At 39.4% G+C, this 21407-nt stretch overlaps 2 protein-coding genes across 7 annotated transcripts in view; one reads left to right on the forward strand and one right to left on the reverse strand.

The window, feature by feature from the left end:
- The window catches only part of LOC149081482 (uncharacterized), a 101344-nt gene extending 94891 nt beyond the window's left edge, over positions 1–6453 (forward strand). The window contains exon 8 of the mRNA XM_089238419.1: positions 6390–6453. The gene's annotated coding sequence lies outside the window, so the exon portion shown is untranslated. The remainder of the gene's footprint in view (positions 1–6389) is intronic.
- LOC149081485 (uncharacterized) overlaps positions 1–21407 on the reverse strand; it is a 52847-nt gene that overhangs the window by 22091 nt on the left and 9349 nt on the right. For 2 of the 6 annotated variants that reach the window (XM_089238410.1, XM_089238411.1), the window contains exons 2-17: positions 20474–20602; positions 19446–19562; positions 18720–18839; positions 12192–12308; positions 11570–11686; positions 11264–11380; positions 10951–11067; positions 10645–10761; positions 10330–10446; positions 8850–8966; positions 8537–8653; positions 8232–8348; positions 7879–7995; positions 6369–6485; positions 2221–2334; positions 423–539 (exon numbers count right to left, since the gene is read on the reverse strand). In XM_089238410.1, the coding sequence (XP_089094536.1) occupies positions 423–539; positions 2221–2334; positions 6369–6485; positions 7879–7995; positions 8232–8348; positions 8537–8653; positions 8850–8966; positions 10330–10446; positions 10645–10761; positions 10951–11067; positions 11264–11380; positions 11570–11686; positions 12192–12308; positions 18720–18839; positions 19446–19562; positions 20474–20602 (1884 nt within the window). The remainder of the gene's footprint in view (positions 1–422; positions 540–2220; positions 2335–6368; positions 6486–7878; positions 7996–8231; positions 8349–8536; positions 8654–8849; positions 8967–10329; positions 10447–10644; positions 10762–10950; positions 11068–11263; positions 11381–11569; positions 11687–12191; positions 12309–18719; positions 18840–19445; positions 19563–20473; positions 20603–21407) is intronic. The other 4 variants (XM_089238412.1, XM_089238413.1, XM_089238415.1 and 1 more) reach the window with 4 other exon arrangements.

Here is a 21407-nt window from a genome sequence, read left to right on the forward strand (position 1 = left end):
ATGTTTTCTCAGAATTTGAAATTATTTCTCTCATTAGTTCTGAAATGTTTTCTCAGAATTTGAAATAATTTCTTCCACTAATTCTATAATACATTTCTTCAATGAGGATTTCTTTTTCTCTTGGCGTTTCTATTAATTCTGTAACTAAAGCGTTTTCTTCGGCTGGACACAGCAAAAAAAAGCTTCGTGTTGTGATTCGCGGAAGAGCCCGCTTGGTCCTTGATTTACGTACTTAAATAATGTAGATTACGTAGTCGTATTCTAGACTTCAAGAGTTCTATAAATCGAACCAGTCTTTCGGAATATCAAATAATTTTGACTATAATGTACTTGTACAATTGGAATTGGATTTCGACTATCCGACATCCGCATAACCGACATTCTACTGTACATCATACAACTAAAACAAAATTGAAACACACCTCTCTCGCACCGTTTTCCAGAAAATCCAACATTGCAGTAGCATTTGAATTCAACTCCTTGTGTCCTCTTGCAGGTGCCGCCATTTTCACAACCGTATACAACGCAAGGGTGTATATCTACGAATTCGAACATGCATGGAGGATTATTGCACTTATCCAGGAGATCAGTAGAGAAAGCATTAGAATAGGAAACCGAACATTTGATGTGAATTATGAATACACTCGGCCCCGCTTAATCGGGCAACGGATAAACTGAGAGATGTGTACGCCGCTTTTTCGAATAAAATCCTCTGGAACCAAAATATCTCTCTCATAGAGAAAATGTTAAAGTTCCCCGAATAATGCAGGCCAGAGGTGCTTACCCCTTGTTCAGCCCGCCCAAAATCTACAACGGAATCAGCTTCGTGACCTATGGGGCAGTTGTTTTTTTCCAAAAGTAGTGAAACTAGTGACCCCATAACTGCATTTATAACAGCATTTATTAGCACGTTCTAGGAAGCCCACATGAAAATTAAATTCAGATTGTGACTCACAACTTAAGAATCTATGGCTAAAAGTGAATTTGAACGACCCATCTAGGAAGCCGCAAATGAAGTTTGAGTCGTGACACATAGCTCAAGAATTCCTCGCTGCAAGTAGATTTGAATGACCCATCATGGAAGTCCCCGCGACCGTGAATCAGGTTAAGAACCCCTGATGTAGGCTATATAATACTGTAATTTCAAAAAGTGATTAAATGGAATGTAGGAACACACACACGAGAACTGTAAATACATATTAACCAATATTTTATTGTTTCCTTATCAGATATAACATTAAAAAAATTAAAACTGCAAACTAAAATTTATGGGAAACCAAGATTTTGGGACTTTCTTATAGTCCAATCTGGTTTCAGTACATTTACTTATTTCATTTTGTTCTTGTTATCTGATTGACCCATAGATAGCGCTAACTTTTTTAGATGGAACTGAAAATCTGCACAACGTCATGGCTTCATGTAATGTCTTATTCAAAATTAAATGAAAAAAAAAAATATATATATATATATACAGGGTGATTATAAAAAAACTATCCAGACATATGGGCCCTTAACTATCGTACCATTCACAGAAACTGAATGAAATTTTGGCATAAGGTATTTTGAGGTATGCGCTCAAGAATGATATGGAAAACAACAGTGTCAATCTAACAATTACGGCTCAAACGGTGTGACGAATGAAACGGACATTAATGCTCTGGTACACGGCAAAGTCCTTTTTACTTTTTCCTTGCCTAGCTCCGGGGATTTTCGTGCTACAGGTGCCATTTCAACGCTATTTAGTGTTTTTCAGTATGGAGATCGCATTCCAATACAAAAAACTTGGTGTTGCCATTTGATATTTTCGATATTTTCTCACTGTAACCGTAACTGTTAGAGTGACACTGTTTTTTTCCATATCATTCTTGAGCGCAAACCTCAAAATACCTCATGCCAAAATTTCATTCAGTTTCTGTGAATGGTATGATAGTTAAGGGCCCATATGTCTGGATAGTTTTTTATAATCACCCCGTATATATATATGTATATATATTATTTCACTTTTTGATGGTTTGATTTATTCCAGAGGCTTCATTAATGTTGATCTTTCATCAGTTCCCAATGCACGAAAATACTAACAGTGTGAAACAGCAATTTGATTGTTCCCCGCATAATCGAATACCTCAATTAGGAAGGAACCGTCGATATCCGTTTAAGCGAGGCCGACTGCACCACACAAGAATGACATTAGTCATCATTCGGAGGTATTTGAAATATCACCTTGTTCGCACTTCCTTCCCATGAAGTCCGTCGGACATAAACATGTTACATTGGTATTGTTCTTCCCGATACATGTCCCCCCATTCATGCAATAATATTCACATGGATCCTTGCCTGTAATCACAAAGTACATTCAAAATAAATTATACTGAATCCTTAAATACATCGCAATTACACACACTCGTGCAAATTATGGGGGAAGGGAGGGAGAGTGTTTCTAGCCATCTATCAAGCCGATCCCACGCCCACAGTATTCCGCAGTGCAAAAAATGGTTTTGACATATGGCTAGCACAGCGCAGACAATTTTGGTGGGCAATTTCGCGTATCCACACCTCTGAACCGGATTTGGAGCTGCGGAATTCTGAGGGCGGCAACAAGGATATACGATATACTATGGGCCGCTGAACTCTACCGTCAGAATTGAAGGGGGTGGAAGTACACGTCAAGATAAACAATTCTTGCTATGGGTCCTCGAGATCACAAATAAAACATTTTCATTCAGTGCACGTTTACCTGAGATTTAATTTCCACAAGGCGCAAAGAAGGGGGGAAGGCCCCAAAGCAGGGTCTCTTAACAATTTGTGTTCCACGGACCCCAGTGCGAATATGATGAGGTGCGACAGACCACATTACAAAATAGTATTTGGTATACAGTGTCCTGAAAGTGCTAGCACGGCCTTTATCTCATCAACCGTTCGCCATAGAGGTACGATTTCAGTTGAAAAATTCTCAGCAGGCGTTCAAAAATTACCCTGTATCTCAGTTTTGAAAGTAAAAATAATACAGCTCGTAACGAACGTGCTTTTTTTTCATACTCATCGAAAGGTTAGCGCGCTAACCCCTCGATGGGGTCTCCCTGTGGTAGCAATTTTTTTCTGCGGTCACGTCACCGTTTCTGTATTACCCCTTTGTCAGGGGTTTTCTGACAAAGACGAATCGGGTATCGAACTCGCGACACCTCTAAACATTCTTTGGTACTTCAGGCGAGTATCTTTACCAACCTGGGCTACCGCGCCCTCTTCTGGTAAATCTCCTTCCTCAGTCAGCACGGTTCACGCAAAGCGGCGACACGCTATGCAAATGAACGGAGCATTTCCCCATTCGTATTGGTCCGATCGTCACCTATTGCCGGAATCGGAAACCCCCTCAAGAATTTTTTTCTCCCGTTAATCGTGTGTAACCTGAAAAATAAGATACCTGAAATACGGGTTTTTAACTAATCAGCAACGATACCGATTTTCAGAATCGGAAGCAGGTGTGTACTATGTTTATACCCTTCGAGAAAAAACTAGACGATGTTGTTTTTTTTTGTGTGTGATTGCCTGTTACCGGAAGAACCATAATAATCTTTATGGGCATTGTATAATATTTTATCATGTATATGCAGTAAAACCTCGATAAGTCGTCACCTCAAGTTATCGAAAAATTATGACGGCTTAAGCGGAGTGTCGTCAGTTTTAATGTGCAATGTTGTGAAAATAGCCCATGCTTTCTATGATTATTTATTATCCGTGCTCGCATTGCACTTTGACTTTAACTTGATTAATTTGATTCTTCGATTTACATAATTTTTGATTTCCTTGCACTATATGTAATCTTTGACATATCAATAAATCTTGGTTTTGCCGGAGAGGTTCCCCCCCGGGGGAGGGGGCGAAGTGCTAACGTTGCTTCTTGTGACAGAACCTGGGTGTCTTGCAGTTTCTACAGTAGAGCCCATGCAGAAATGAGATCTAGCTTGAACAGTCCCCAAAACCTTAGTCGGCAAATGAACTTCCCCAGCGTAACTTTCGTTACGTTGAATTGTTCCGTTTGGGTATATAGGATTTTATGGTGACTTTGAAGCACATGGCAATGCTGTTAACAAGCTCTTTTTTTTAATGGGAGCCATAAAAATAGTACTGTCACTTTCCTCATCTCGTCAATCCGTCTTGCGTGGAGACACCTTCTCGGACGTTTAACACCACGGGGTTACCAATCTAGACTAGTTGTGGTCCATCTGTTGTCCTGTCTTCTTGCAATATGTCCAGCCCATTTCCATTTCAAACGTTTGATTCTTCCCATGATATCATATACCTTTGTGTGGTTCCTTAACCAAGTGATTCGTTTTCTGTCTCTTCTTGTGATGCCTAACATACATCTTTCCATGCTCCTTTGCGTTGTCTGTAGCCTTTGTATCGTCTTGCTTGTGAGTGTTCATGTTTCAGCTCCATAAGTCAGTGCTGGTAGCACACACTGGTTAAAAACTTTTCTTTTCAGACATAATGGCACGTGACTCTTCAGAATTACGCAGTTTTTGCCAAAAGTGTTCCATCCAATCTTGATCCTTCTGTTTATTTCATTAATGATTCCGTTGTCCACATGGTAATTTCTTGTCCCAGGTATACATAGCTTTCCACTTCTTCTATCTCTGTGTTGTTGAACAAGATTGTCCTCTTCAACGCAAACGGGTTGAACATAACTTTAGTCTTTTGCAGATTAATTTTCAAGCCCACCTGAATACTTGCCTTCGCCAATTCTTGTATCATTTCTTCTAGTTCGTCTGGATTACTGCTGATAACAACAATGTCGTCTGCAAAACGCAAATGGTTGAGAAAGTCTCCATTTATTTTAATTCCTTTTTTATCCCAATCCAGTTTACTAAATACTTCTTCTAAAACAGCGGTAAAGAGTTATGGTGAGATAGTATCACCCTGTCTGACTCCTTTTCCGAGTTTATACTTTGCTTTTCCTTTATCCAAACGAATCGTCGCAGTTGCTTTGTCATATATTTTCTTGATGATATTGTTTGTTTGTTTGTTTGTGTGTGCGTGTGCGTGCGTGCGTGTGCGATGTAAGTCTTCTCTACCCCAATTACATCTAGAGCCTTAACAACAGCAGATGTGAAGACAGAGTCAAACGCTTTCTCAAAATCAATGAAGGCCATACACAATGGTAATTCGAATACAGGGCTAGATATTCATGAAAACGGTAAATAATTTCTGGTTTCATTGCATCTTTTCTTAGTTTTTTTTCAAGTGTTCTGATATTTTTAAGTAAAAAGACAAGGATTTCTTCTCATAAACCCATAATACTAGTCTTTTTTCGTTACCTATTTTTTTAAAAGAGGTTTTCAACCCTTTAACTTCAACGTATTTCCCAACTAGCAGATAAAGTTTCCTATTACAAGGAAGTCGCATTTTTTTTCTCTTCTTTTTTTGTGTTGTTACCAAACTCTTCACGATTTGATTTTACACTTCAGGTGTAAAAACACGGAAACAGTCTCGTCGAGTTATGTTCATTTTGGTATTCTTCCGCCATTTCTATTACAAATTACAGCTTTTCGAACTCATTATGTTCTTCTGCTTGACCATAGCTTTTATTTATGTTCATCACATCTACAAGTTGAAATGGCACAGCAACAGAAAATTTGTCATAAAAAATCATTTCTAAGAAGATTTCAAGTTTTTATGTCTACATTAACGTAAAAAATGGTTTCCACATTCAACCCAAATACTATTTTGCATTTAAACCCGTATGAGAAAAACAAAAGAGAGGGGTAAATGCAAACGCTATTTTAACTAAACTTTTTCACAGAAGTTTTGTGTGTATAATGCATGTTTAAACATAACGGCACATAAACCTCGTACTTCGTACTTTCCCCAAAAAATGTCCGGATTATAACTTCTGACAACTGGCCTTATTACAACTAGCCTGACAACTGGTTCTTAACTTATGATAACTTCTCCAAATGACACCAATTCAATACTTGAAACACAGCTTCACAATCGTTGGTGCACCATATCGATTGTATCCGATTTTATACGGACTGTTGTCACCCGATTCACTCCATATCCTAGAAAATACTAAATGTATTTTCGGCTTGAAATGTCAATTAACAAATACCTTGTTTACATTTATCGCAATTAATCCGAAAAAAATTATCCTTATCGTAAAACCTTACGTGTGTATAAGAAACTCATTTTTTAAATGGACTTTGTCAATTCGTCTGCGAATATAATATTTTTTAAAAGCAGTTCAATTTCTGAACGTACTAGTATGACATATGGTAGACTGTCAATTAACAAATCTTCATTTCGACTTATTAACGAATCTTTTTCTTTTTCTTTAGCCAGATAACATTGAAATAAATTTACATTATACTCACGTATTTCACACTTCCTTCCAGTGAATTGCGATGGACAAATGCACGTGTAGCTTGAATTACCGTCACCGAGGCAGGTTCCGCCGTTCATGCACACTTCCATTTCACAAGGATTGTTCACTATGTGTTCAAATATTATTAAACAGCTTTATTAAATTGAGATATAAGAAGTAAGATTAAGTCAATGTATTGATCTTTCTTTGACAAGCCAAATGTATCAGCAGGGATATTTACGGTAGACCGGTGAACCAGTCCCCTTTCTCCCAATAAAAAAATGAAACAATTTGATGTGTATTTCCACAAAAAATTAGAAATGTTCAAATCAAACATCCTCAAAAGATCTGCTACATTTTTTTAAGAATGCTACTTTCGCAAAGTCATTATCAAGAAATTGGCAGGCTTCACCCGGGTGGACGAACTTTATTGATAACTCTGTACAGTTTTTCCCTTTGTACGTGTCTGGGCAAATACATTGGTACTCCTGGTAATCTTTCACTATACGAATTGCACCATTTGCGCACGGATTCCAAACGCATGGATCAACGACTACGTGAGGAAAGTTATCAAATGCTCATTTAATGATATCTCATGACATTGTCAGTATTAACGCACTACGTTACATTGCTTTCACAAATATGAGTGCTGATAGTGTGAGATATATATACGGGGTGATTATAAAAAAACTATCCCGACATATGGGCCCCCCATCTATCATACCATTCACAGAAACTGAATGAAATTTTGGCATATGGTATTTTGAGGTATGCGCTCAAGAAGGATATGGAACAGTTACGGTTACAGTGAGAATATTTCGAAAATATCAAATGGCAACACCAAGTTTTTTGTATTGGAATGTGATGTCCATACTGAAAAACACTAAATAGCGTTGGAATGGCACCTGTAGCACGAAAATCCCCGGAGCTAGGCAAGGATAAAGGACTTTGCCGTACACCAGAGCATTAATGTTCGTTTCATTCGTCACACCGTTTGAGATCCCAGCCTGATTAGTCCTCCACAAGGTCATGTGAAACACAATAAAATGCTTTATTTTATGCTGCTTCTCTGTCCTTATTGGATGTCCTCACTTTTAGCCTATCTACCGCCGGTGAATTTCATGCTACAGTTGCCGTTCGAACGCTATTTACGGTTTTTCACAATGAAGATCACATTCCAATACAAAAAACTTTGCCATTGATATTTGGGTGTTGCCATTTGATATTTTCGAAACTTTCTCAGTGTAATCGTAACTGTTAGAGTGACACTGTTGTTTTCTATATCATTCTTGAGCGCATACATCAAAATACCTTATGCCAAAATTTCATTCAGTTTCTGTGAATGGTATGATAGTTACGGGCCCATATGTCGGGATAGTTTTTTTATAATCACCCTGTATGTTTGCTTTCGCAAAAAAATCTCAGCCACCAAGAAAACAAAATGTCAAGAGGATAACTGGGCTCACCTGCGTCGACAAGAAAGTTTATAAATAACTAATACGAAAGAGATATATCCTCACCCTCTGTACAGTTCTTTCCTTTGTGTGTGTCTGGACAAATGCATTCGTATTCCTTGTAATCCTTCTTTATACAAGTTGCACCATTTGCGCACGGATTCCAATCGCATGGATCAACGACTACGTGAGGAAAGTTATCAGATGCTCATTTAATGATATCACATAACATTGTCAGTATTAACGCACTACGTTACATTGCTTTCACAAATATGAGTGCTGATAGTGTGAGACATATATATGTTTGCTTTCGCAAAAAAATCTGAGCCACCAAGAAAAAATAATGTCAAGAGGATAACTGGGCTCACCTGCGTCGACAAGAAAGTTTATAAATAACTAATACGAAAGATATTCCTCACCATCTGTACAGTTCTTTCCTTTGCGTGTGTCTGGACAAATGCATTCATATTCCTCGTAATCCTTCACTATACAAAGTGAACCATTTGCGCACGGATTCCAATCGCATGGATCAACGACTACGTAAGAAATTTTATCGAACACTCATTTAAAAACATCACATGACATTGACGGTAATGCACTACGTTATATTGGTTTGACAAACAAAACAACTGAGTCAGCGAAAGTGAAATACTTCATGAATGTGACTGGGTACATACGCGTGGACAATAAGTTTATAAATAACTAATATGAAAAAGATCCTTACCCTCTGTACAGTTTTTTCCTTTGTGCGTGTCTGGACAAATACATTCGTATTCCTTGTAATCCTTCTTTATACAAGTTGCACCATTTGCGCACGGATTCCAATCGCATGGATCAACGACTACGTGAGGAAAGTTATCAAATGCTCATTTAATGATATCTCATAACATTGTCAGTATTAACGCACTACGTTACATTGCTTTCGCAAACACAAAAACTGAGAAACCAAAAAAAAAATATGTCAAGAGGGTAACTGGGCTCGCCGCGTCGTTTCAGGAAGTTTATGAATGAATAATACGAAAGAGACATATCCTCACCCTCTGTACAGTTCTTTCCTTTATGTGTGTCTGGACAAATGCATTCATATTCTTCGTAATCCTTCACTATACAAATTGCACCATTTGCGCACGGATTCCAATCGCATGGATCAACGACTACGTAAGAAATTTTATCGAACACTCATTTAAAAATATCACATGACATTGTGACGGTAATGCACTACGTTATATTGGTTTGACAAACAAAGAACTGAGTCAGCGAAAGTGATGTACATCATGAATGTGGATCAGCTCATTCGCGTGGACAAATAACTTTATAAATACAGTCGGCCCCCCGTATTCGCGGGGGGTTACGTTCCGGGGGTGACCGCGAATAATCGAAACCATAGGTTTTTTATATATCTTTTTTATTGAACATCATGAGGAAGAGTAGGATGACACATAGGTAGAAGGGAATGTAAAAGACGGTGCCGCAATTGTGTGGGCAATGTTTTCTGAAAGAACATTGAGATTTCTGTTCGTCTCGTTTCTTATTCATATCATCAAGTATTTAGACCATTCTCAAATCTCTTCCACTTCAACATGCCGACTTCTTTTTACTTGTCCCACACAAGTCTTTTCCACACTTCTCTTGAAATCCCAGGCTGCGGTCTCCGGGCCTAATGTGGCACTGCGCGCACGAGCAATTTTTCTCTCTAACCATTGGGTTCAGCTATCCATTTCAGTTAAATGTCCTGTACTTTACATCGAGGTGATAGCTGTCTTCATGGGGAGAAAGATGCGAATGATACGCTAATTACGAACACGGGGTTTGGGGGGGGGCACTGCTATAAATCTTTGCTAACTTTTTTTCCGACACGACCCTGCCTCTTTTGATTTAACGGAAGTAAGTTGCATTGCATCAGTCCGAGGCTATGAGCGGTTCTATCTATCTATGAAACCATCCTTTACGTGCATAAAATTTTGATGAAATAGACGTTTCACCAGCCCTCTCCTTTATAGAACAGTAATTTTTTTTCCTCTTCCGTTATAATATTACAATAAAATTGAATACCTTTTCTGTAGCAATCTTGTACCCACAAAAAAACACAGTATTTTCTGTACGAGAAACACACAGATCCCGTAGGTGATGCAAAGTTTTCACTGACTACGGCCTGCAGCTACAGCCACGGTTGCTCAAATTTCAGATTCCTTTTTCTTGTTCTATCTTACCGTAGATTAGTTGAGCCCGTAATGACGGGCCACAGCAGCAATTGACATACTTTTGCCCAGCATAGTCAATATATCCAATTTTTCATCTAAAGTGTTCACTTTTTTTTGCCCTTTCGAAGCATTATCAGTAGCACTAGAAAAATGAGCCATCCTAACTACAAAAATTTTGTAAGCAAAACACGTGAATGACGATTGCTGAGTGTTGCCAAAAAAATTTTCCAATAAAGGAAAAAAACCGCGAATACGGAAACTGAGAATACGGGGAGGGGGGGGGGGCGACCGTAACTAATATGAAAGAGATCCTTACCCTCCGTACAGTTTGTTCCTTTGTGCGTGTCCGGGCAAATACATTCGTATTCCTCGTAATCCTTCTTTATACAAGTTGCACCATTTGCGCACGGATTCCAATCGCATGGATCAACGACTAGGTGAGGAAAGTTATCAAATGCTCATTTAATGATATCACATAACATTGTCGGTATTAATGCACTACGTTATATTGCTTTCACAAATAGAAAAACTGAGCCACAAAAAAAAAAAAAAAATGTCAAGATTGTAACTGGCTTACCATCCACGACAAGAAAGTTTATAAATAACTAATCCGAAAGAGATATATCCTCACCCTCTGTACAGTTCTTTCCTTTATGTGTGTCTGGACAAATGCATTCATATTCCTCGTAATCCTTCGCTATACACATTGCACCATTTGCGCACGGATTCCAATCGCATGGATCAACGACTACGTAAGAAATTTTATCGAACACTCATTTAAAAACATCACATGACATTGACGGTAATGCACTACGTTATATTGGTTTGACAAACAAAACAACTGAGTCAGCGAAAGTGAAATGCTTCATGAATGTGACTGAGTACATACGCGTGGACAAATAAGTTTATAAATAACTAATACAAAAAATATCCTTACCCTCTGTACAGTTCTTTCCTTTGTGTGTGTCCGGGCAAATACATTCGTATTCCTCGTAATCCTTCTTTATACAAGTTGCACCATTTGCGCACGGATTCCAATCGCATGGATCAACGACTACGTGAGGAAAGTTATCAAATGCTCATTTAATGATATCTCATAACATTGTCAGTATTAACGCACTACGTTACATTGCTTTCGCAAATACAAAAACTGAGAAACCAAAAAAAAAATATGTCAAGAGGGTAACTGGGCTCGCCGCGTCGTTTCAGGAAGTTTATGAATGAATAATACGAAAGAGACATATCCTCACCCTCTGTACAGTTCCTTCCTTTATGTGTGTCTGAACAAATGCATTCGTATTCCTTGTAATCCTTCACTATACAAATTGCACCATTTGCGCACGGATTCCAATCGCATGGATCAACGACTGCGTAAGAAATTTTATCGAACACTCATTTAAAAACATCACATGACATTGACGGTAATGCACTACGTTATATTGGTTTGACAAACAAAACAACCGAGTCAGCGAAAGTGAAATGCATCATAAATGCGGCTGGGCTCATCCGCATGGACAAATAAGTTTATAAATAACTAATATGAAAGACATCCTTACCCTCTGTACAGTTGTTTCCTTTGTGTGTGTCTGGGCAAATACATTCGTACGCCTGGTAATCTTTCACTCTACAAATTGCACCATTTGCGCACGGATTCCGAACGCATGGATCAACGACTAGGTGAGGAAAGTTATCAAATGCTCATTTAATGATATCACATAACATTGTCGGTATTAATGCACTACGTTACATTGCTTTCACAAATATAAAAACTGAGCCACAAAGAAAAAAAATGTCAAGAGGGTAACTGGGCTAACCATCGTTTACCAAGAAAGTTTATAAATAACTAACACGAAAGAGACATATCCTCACCCTCTGTACAGTTCTTTCCTTTGTGTATGTCTCGGCAAATGCATTCATATGCCTCGTAATCCTTCGCTATACAAATTGCACCATTTGCGCATGGATTGCAATCACATGGACCAACGACGACGTAACAGAAGTTTTCAAACGCTCAAATAAATGTTTCGCATAGCACTGGATTTAATGCAGTACGTTACATTTGTTTTAAAAAGTACGGAATCTGAGCCAACAACTGACAAATTTGTCAAGAAGTTGACTGGACTTATTCATGTGGACAAATAAAGAAGTTTATACATATTTCATTTGAAAGAGCCTCACTCTCTGTGCAATTTTTTCCTTTGTAGCTCTCTGGACAATTACATTGATACTCCTGGTGACCTTTTGTTGTACAAGTTGCACCATTTTTGCACGGATCCGAACTGCATGCATCAACCACTATATAAGAGAATTCAGGAAATCAATTCGTCTTCACTATACATATGTCACACTATATGTATGTATACACTATATGTCATTACTATAACAGATTTTCTCGATTTGTGATTGACCATTGACAGAAAAATTTCAGAGGTCTCCAATTTCTTTTTGATTTCACAGTTTCGCTCTTTTGTGTTTCATGGTAGATGAAACTCGTTGTTTCTGTACTTGACTTATGCATAGGTTCTAATATTTTTACATGGATTGCTTGAGCTTGGGCAAATTTTTATGTGTGAAAAACGCAGAAGAGGAAATTTATATCGAAGTTATCAAAGGGTTTTATGTTATGAATATGAAATATTTAAATGAATTTCACTTTTTTTTAAGCATTCAAAAATCTGATAGGAAATATGTAAAGAAGAACTTGTGAAATTACTCACAATATTGGACTGAAAAATTCAGTCTTCTCTGAAAAATTATTTTGACCCATCGGGACCATGTTATGTGCATGTACCAAGAGGCTCCTACATCCTACAGCAGAGCCCTTGGGAATTTAGATTAATGGAATTTAGATTTCGAGCCCCCAAACCAGCTTTTCAGGGGCCCCTCTGTGATTAATTTATACTGTGAAAAATCAAAAAGTGATAAGAATCGTTGTGGCTCCTGTCAGCCCTTCCTTTGTGGGGGGGGGGGGGAGGTCCATGCCGAGAGGTATATATATGTATAGTATACACACACAACAGCAGTGCTCCCAACACAGGGTCGGGGTACCCGGGGAAGATTTCACGTATAAGTAAAAAGTTTTCATTTCCAGGGGCCCTTGATGGATCTCATTGTTTTCTTGCTGCTTTAACGTTGAAAAATTTCGATAGCGGAAGCAAAAGATGTATCCAGTCTGGGACCCCACCAAAAGTATGCGAATTGGTGTCCCGGGTAATTGGTTGGGGGGTCCTGGATTTTATTCGTTGGTAAAACGAATACAAATGAAAATTTTTCATGGTACTCGCTCCGTGGGATGGCCGACAAGCTTCCAAGTCGGGGGCCCTATGTTTACAGGTTTCATTTTGGGGGCCCTGGATGAATCTCATTCTTTTCTGTTGTAGAATTTGCAACAGCGGAACCCCGAGATAAAGCCAGTCTTGGGCCCCACCAAAAGTATGCGAATTGGTGTCCCGGGTAATTGTTTGTGGGCCCTGGATTTTATTCGTTGGTAAAACGAATACAAATGAGAATTTTTCATGGCACTCGCTCCGGGGGATGACCGACAAGCTTCCAAGTCGGGAGCCCCATGTTTACAGGTTTCATTTTGGGTGCCCTGGATTTTATTTGTTGGTAAAACGAATACAAATGGAAATTTTTCATAGCACTCGCACCGGGGGATGACCGACAAGCTTCCAAGTCGGGGGCCCCATGTTTACAGGTTTCATTTTGGGGCCCTGGACGAATCTCATTCTTTTCTGTTGTAGAATTCGCAACAGCGGAAGCCCGAGATAAAGCCAGTCTGGGGCCCCACCAAAAGTATGCGAATTGGTGTCCCGGGTAATTGGTTGGGGGCCCTGGATTTTATTCGTTGGTAAAACGAATACAAATGGAAATTTTTCATGGCACTCGCTCCGGGGGATGACCGACAAGCTTCCAAGTCAGGGGCCCCATGTTTACAGGTTTCATTTTGGGGGCCCTGGATTTTATTCGTTGGTAAAACGAATACAAATGAAAATTTTTCATGGCACTCGCTCCGGGGGATGACCGACAAGCTTCCAAGTCGGGGGCCCTATGTTTACAGGTTTCATTTTGGGGGCCCTGGATGAATCTCATTCTTTTCTGTTGTAGAATTTGCAACAGCCGAAGCCCGAGATAAAGCCAAAAGTATGCGAATTGGTGTCCCGGGTAATTGGTTGGGGGGTCCTGGATTTTATGTTTACAGGTTTCATTTTGGGGGCCCTGGATGAATCTCATTCTTTTCTGTTGTAGAATTTGCAACAGCGGAACCCCGAGATAAAGCCAGTCTGGGGCCCCACCAAAAGTATGCGAATTGGTGTCCCGGGTAATTGTTTGGGGGCCCTGGATTTTATTCGTTCGTAAAACGAATACAAATGAAAATTTTTCATGGCACTCGCACCGGGGGATGACCGCCGACAAGCTTCCAAGTCGGGGGCCCTATGTTTACAGGTTTCATTTTGGGGGCCCTGGATGAATCTCATTCTTTTCTGTTGTAGACTTTGATTTCGAGCCCCCAAACCAGCTTTTCATCGGCCCCTCTGTGATTAATTTATACTGTGAAAAATCAAAAAGTGATAAGAATCGTTGTGGCCCCTGTCAGCCCTTCCTTTGTGGGGGGGGGGGGAGGTTCATGCCGAGAGGTATATATATGTATAGTATACACACACAACAGCAGTGCTCCCAACACAGGGTCGGGGTACCCGGGGAAGATTTCACGTATAAGTAAAAAGTTTTCATTTCCAGGGGCCCTTGATGGATCTCATTGTTTTCTCGCTGCTTTAACGTTGAAAAATTTCGATAGCGGAAGCAAAAGATATATCCAGTCTGGGGCCCCACCAAAAGTATGCGAATTGGTGTCCCGGGTAATTGGTTGGGGGGTCCTGGATTTTATTTGTTGGTAAAACGAATACAAATGAAAATTTAGCCACCCTAGTGTATATATATATATACGGGTTACAAATATATACAGATCATGTTCTACCCCGAACCGTTTTCGAATTATTGTGGGAAAATAGATTATGGAAGAAAAATGCGTCTAGTCTGATAAAACCCAAATTTGTGAAGTTTCTGAGAGAGATTTACACGCAAAAATAAGCACATGTAAAGAAAGAATGTAAAAAATCCTACAAGAGGTGACACCATTTGCACTAAAATATCGGGGTTACTGGCAAAGCTACAAGCGCTGCAAGATTGTCAACCAATTCCGCAAACACCCCTTTAGCTACAATCAGTCAAAATTTACTAAAAATCTGTACACTGAACCAGCTTTCGAAAGAGCCTATAATAAACCATATCGATGTTCTATTTCAAGAGAAATTTAGGCTTTTGTCTGCAATACATCACTGAAATCAGCGTTTGTCATTTTAGTAGATTTTGACGATGATTCGATTTTGTCCTTTGCCAATCTCTCAGCGCTTGTGGCTCGGTATTAACTACAAATAATCCTGATAGAGGTGGTGTCACATTATACTATTTTTTCTGTAAAATCAAATTGTCGCCAATATCCGCAACCGCCAATTCGTCGATTGCCGATTTCAGTAATGTATTCTGAACAAAAGTCTAAATTTCTCCTTGGTAGAACACAGATGTGGTTTACTGGTGTAATGCAATTGGTGTATTAAAATAGTAAAGAAAAATATATAAGCTATTTTATGGTGGTTTAATTTTGTGAATGGACAACCAATTATTGCATATTTTGACTTTTAGTTTTGCTCGAATTTTGAACTTTTCATTTTGAAGATTCTTTGTTAAACTTTCTCATTATTTTATTTTTCTATATTATTTTGTATTGCCCGAAAACTTTTTGTTTGCATGAAATTTATTTATTTACATATTTTTTTTTAATTTTTCTTTCATACTCTTGATTATATGTGTATGTGTTTATTATTGTATACGCGTATATACACTCATGTCCATAAATTAAGAATTATGCCAGCTCCGGCAAATAAAGGTTCAGAAACAAAACAAACGTTACTTATTCATAAAGCCCATTTATTAAACAAAAGATAAAGAACAAAAACGATGGTGTATGTATGATACCATTCATAAAATCTACGATTTTTGCTCCCTGGAGCAATTGTAAAAAATATCTCCTTTACAAAAACTTACTATTACATGGTTGGTATGATGGTTAATACATTGTATGTCTCCCATGCGATAAAATACAGTCCATACAACGCCTAGGCATGCTGAGTATCCAATTATCGATCTGATCATGGGGAAGATCACTCCACTCAGCAAACAATGCTCTCCGGTACACATGTAGGAGGTGGTTGACGGGCTGCAACTCGTCGGCCAAGCATGTCCCACATATGCTCTATCGGATTCAAGTCAGGTTACGGGCGTTGTCATCCATAAACACAAATTCTGCGCCCATGGTACCATTAAACAAACGTACATGTTGTTCCAGAATGATGTCCCGATAAATTTGGGTTTTCGTGGTTCCGGTTTGAACATGTAGATCTGTTCTGGAACCCAGTATAATTCCACCCAAACGAGCAATGCTACACCACCGTCACGGTGTCGTTCAATGATGTTGTCTTGGTGGTAAAGGGTACCTGGCGTTCTCCATATGAAAGTCCGACGTGTATCAGACTGCAAGCTAAACCTGGACTCGTCGGAAAACATCACACAAGCCCACTGTGACGATGTCCACATTGCATGTTCTCTACTCCAGACTAATCGCTGCCGACAGTGAGTTGCCGTGAGCGAAACACATCTGACAGGCCTGCGAGCATATAGACCAATATCTCCCAAACGTCTGTATACGGTTTGCCTTGAAACTGTGGTATCCGTGGCTGCAGATAGCTGACGAGACACGTCGGATGCTGTGCTCCGTCTGCTTCTTTTGGCAGTTACTGCGAAATACCGGTCTTCATTCGGCGTTGTAATTCGGGGGCGACCTGTACTGTAACGTCTACTGACATTTCCGTTATCTTGGAATTGTTGCCAAAGCCTAGAGATGACACTGGGCAATTCCAAGTTCCTCGGATACTTCCATCTGAGTACGCCCACATTCCAGACGGCCGATAATTCTACCACGTAAAAAATCATCCACATGCGTCCTCTGTGTCATAACTATTCGCTTATGGCACTGAACGCCTTACAGAACTCTTGTGAACAATTTCACTTCTTTGCCCACCATTCCTTATATACCCCCTCTTACACTCTCGTCAATGTGACGTACTATCAGCATCATCTGGTGGCTTCCTGAAATTTGTATATCATTCTTGCAGATAAGTGTGATAATTCTACAGGTGGAATTTTTACTTTAGATTTCGCTTTCCGTGTGATTCTGAATTATCCTTAATTTATGAACATGAGTGTATTTGAAATTCTGACCGAGTTGATTTGATAACGCATATCTGACTCCACTCTGATCTGATTATGAGACGACTTGTCAACAATCACCACATTAATTTATTTACAAAAATTCACACACACAGAAAAAACATTAACATGTTATTTACACTGACACCAACAACTGTATACAAAGTTGCATTAAGACCGCTTAATTGCTTAATTAATTAGAATGCTTAACGCCGCTTAATCTTTCAAGCGGCATTGACTATATATTTTTTCTTCTTCCGGTCGCTTGGAGCGCGTGTGTAGTCACTTTTTACGCCAAGCGTTGGCGAAACTCCGCCACACAATTTCCCCGCCAGTCTCACACTTGTTGAGCGGTCCGAAGCTTACAGGAATACCTCTCTTGAAACTGAAATAGTCTCACACTTGATTTGTGAGACGAAACCGAATTTTGCGACCGTATCGGGAGATGTAAGTTTTGTTCTTATCACTGGAACGTGGTGAGTCATCCTGAATGGCGTCACCCAACAGCAAAAAAAATGCCGGCTTTAAACTGTCGATGTTGACCACCTTTTCTTCGTCATTTTTACTTCCACCACGAAGTCCTTGGTCAATCTACGCACAACCAACACGGAATGGACATTCGTACGGGCAGTGGAGAGACTTCTTGAAGGGACCACGGTGGATGAAGACATGATTGCAGGAGGCGAGCTCCTTCAGAACGTAGATCTTTGGAAGTCCATGCCGCCCAGGATTTGTTGGTTTCAGAGAGCTGATGATCCTCTGCAATCGGGCAATGTAGTCGGGAGGGTTAGACAATTTCTGATCGTCGTACAGCTGGTGTGTGTGTGTGTGTGTGTGTGTGAGAGAGAGAGAGAGGAAACATAAGTCAGCTGGGCTGTTAAGGCATCAAGGTCACTCCTGTATGCTGACCTTACTTAACCCAAGAAGAACCAATGGGAGAGCTTCATACCAGTCTGAGTCGAGGCCTTCCAGGACTTGTTTTAGCATATGACACATCAATGCTTGCTTAAGTGGCCTATGGAACCTTTCCACCATCATTGCATTTCACTGTGGAGTATATGAAGCCGTCCGTATTTACGTCTGTAGTTTTATGAGTGAGTAATAACGTGGTTGTGAGGTTGTAACGTGTGGATATCTGTGAATAGTCTTTTGTGCTAAATGCTTAGGGCCCAAATTATGGAAAGCCGGAGCACCTGGTGCCCCATATGCCAGACCAGACAAATTCACCCCTTTAACCGCTTCTTCAACATTATATGGGGTGCCCATAATGCGTGTTTATCTTGGCTGACCAAGCATGGGTCTTGTGATAAAAAAAGACAAGAATATTTTTGGTTGTCCTTAGAATAATACTTAAATTGTGCTAGTAGTTCCCGCACTTACCTTCACATTCTCCATTTATATCGGTATATTCCTTTCCACAAATGCATTTTATTTCGTATTTTGGTGGAAAAATACCTCTCTTTTCGAATGTGCAGTTGAATCCATCACCACAACCACAATCTGGAAGAATAAATAACTATAATTGATATTTACCATACCGTGAACGCGGGGATGACTCGGATATAGATTTTGGACATTTCTATTACCTCCCTCATAAATAAACATTTTTAACTAAAAGTTTCACCACTAGAAAGAGGTTTCTTAGTTATTTGTTTACGCAAGGATAATTGTTTTTTAACTTATTATGATCGAAAAAATGAATGCAAAGTCGCACTTCCTCTGGCCCTGAGGTATAGAGGTGTTCTGTAATCGATCAATAACCAGTCACTCTGGTTGAGAGCAAAGGTTCTTCAGTAATGAATAGGTCCTTGACTAATAGCGAAGAGGTATTTCGAGACGGCCTGGATAGCGCCAGGATCTAAATACTGTTAATACCATACACATCAATATTGTCTTACGCCAAATACCGGGATAGCCATGACTTTTTGTTTGGGGCTAGCATTTCGTTAAACCATTCATTGCATTCTTAAAAAGCATACGAGGTACTTTTCACGGAATGTAACTCGCTGATAAACATCGTCACGTCAAAACCACGATGTGGTAGGTTTTTTTCTAGAAAGTGCAAAAAATTAAATTAATAACACAATTAGACGATTAATTAATTACCTGTGCAATTTCCGCCTTTTTCGCCAAACCCAGTTTTACAAATGCAGCTTTTTTCGGTTCTACCTGACGTTTTACCGATGAAAGTACAGGAGAGCTGATGTTCTCCGCAGTTGCAATCTTCACGTTGGTGGCGAGAAAGAGAAATAAAAAAAAAGTATTTTAAACGCACGCAGGAGAGAGGGGGAGGGGCTACATAACGTACAGTGCAGCGCCAATTGTTGTGGATCCCACCAAGAGGCTGGGCTGGATGAGATTTTGGCAGAGTCCGGTGGCAGAGTTCTGGATCCACTCATTCAGTATAGCATCCTTTAGGCCCGTTCACATGAGAAATAGAAAAAGCGGGTTTAAAGCCCGCTTCAAGAATTTCCACCAATGACACTCTTCATTTATTTCCTTACGAAGGAAAAAGTTCGTCAAGTGGGTGCCAGAACTCCGAATGATACAGAAATTTAAAACGCGGCTCTGCCCAAATCAATGATACGATCTTAAAAGTTTATACAATATTTCAAAGTATTAGACATAATATCATACATATATATACGTATATAATACGTGACACATCGGAAAAAAAATCAAAGTTTTTATCTCAACATCCCTCAATAGATGGCAGCACATCCGTTGAACGCAGTGTCTGAAATTAAGTCATGACAATGAGTGAATTTTTTTTTGTTGTGCATTAGAATACGTAAGGGTTCTTTCCGCTACTTCTGTGCAGCGTGCATTTACAAATTTGTAACAGAAAAAAAATAATGGGCATTTAATTTCAGTCACAGTGTTCTATGGAAGTGCTGCCATCTATTGAGCAATGTTGGGATAAAAATTTGAATGTTTCCTTTATTTCTATGTATCACAGATCATATTACGTGTAATAGTTTTGCGAATGTAAATTTGCAAAATCGTGTCATTCATTTTTGCAAATCCTGTATGTAGGCCTATACGTGATCATTTGTGCATTTCATAGTAATTCATTGAAAAAATAATAATGACTATTGATAAGGAAGAATAAGTAAAGTATTACTATGATATACCTCTGCATTCGCTCTCATTCGAAAATATACCAGGTCTGAAGTACCATCCCTTCCCAGGCGGGCACTGACAATATTCTCCTTTAATTCTGTCTTTGACACATCTCCCGCCTTTGCAATCGCCACACTTTGCTATCGGATGGAAAAAAATGAAAACGATTACTCACAAGAGTAACACTCACTTTTCATCGATATACCATACATATCATATAAGTTACTCATTAATGCTTCTATATGTCATTGTGGGAGCCTGGCATCTGAATTCTAAACTGAACAGACATATTTTTAAGCTACATAATACAAAAAACATTAATTACTAGAATACTCTATTAACATGAGGGTAAGGGAGAGGGAAATCGACTTGCGTGCTAGATTTTAATACATAATGGGGAGCGTCCAAAGAAGCACCCGGGCACGTGATCATCTTGTGCTTCAGTACTGTACGTACTTAGGTTCATTCACGTGACCATAGCATGCTTTGTATTAGTTACTTATGAGAAAAACATATGAATGTCGAAGCTCTGCATTTTGATTTGACGCATAGTTTCTCAATAATAATTCATAATTCATTCTCATAATAATTTCTCAAACTTTTGGTTAGATCGCCCTCCTTCTTCAGAAAAATTTTCTTCTCATCGCCCCAACTCGAGCCAACCTACAGGATCCTATAATCTGGGCCGTAACTAGGCAGGTGCACCCGCACAGAGCCCACTTGTAAGGAGGGCCCAGAATGGGACTAAACTCGAATTCTTGCACAGGAATGGTGGCTACGGCCTTAACATTATGGCGGTGATAAGGGGTGCATGCTCCCCCTCCTCCATCTCGCAGAGTCAATGACAGAGCCGGTCGATAATGTATAGGGTGGGCAAAAAGTCCGTAGAAACTTTAAAAATGCATAAAAACCGGAAAATGGTTTGCAGGGTTAGCATAGCTAGGT

Source organism: Pholcus phalangioides, unplaced genomic scaffold (assembly GCF_987345545.1).
Source record: "Pholcus phalangioides strain wild (caught in Gottingen) unplaced genomic scaffold, Ppha-v1.0 ptg000010l_1, whole genome shotgun sequence".
Taxonomy (NCBI): Eukaryota; Metazoa; Arthropoda; class Arachnida; order Araneae; family Pholcidae; genus Pholcus; species Pholcus phalangioides.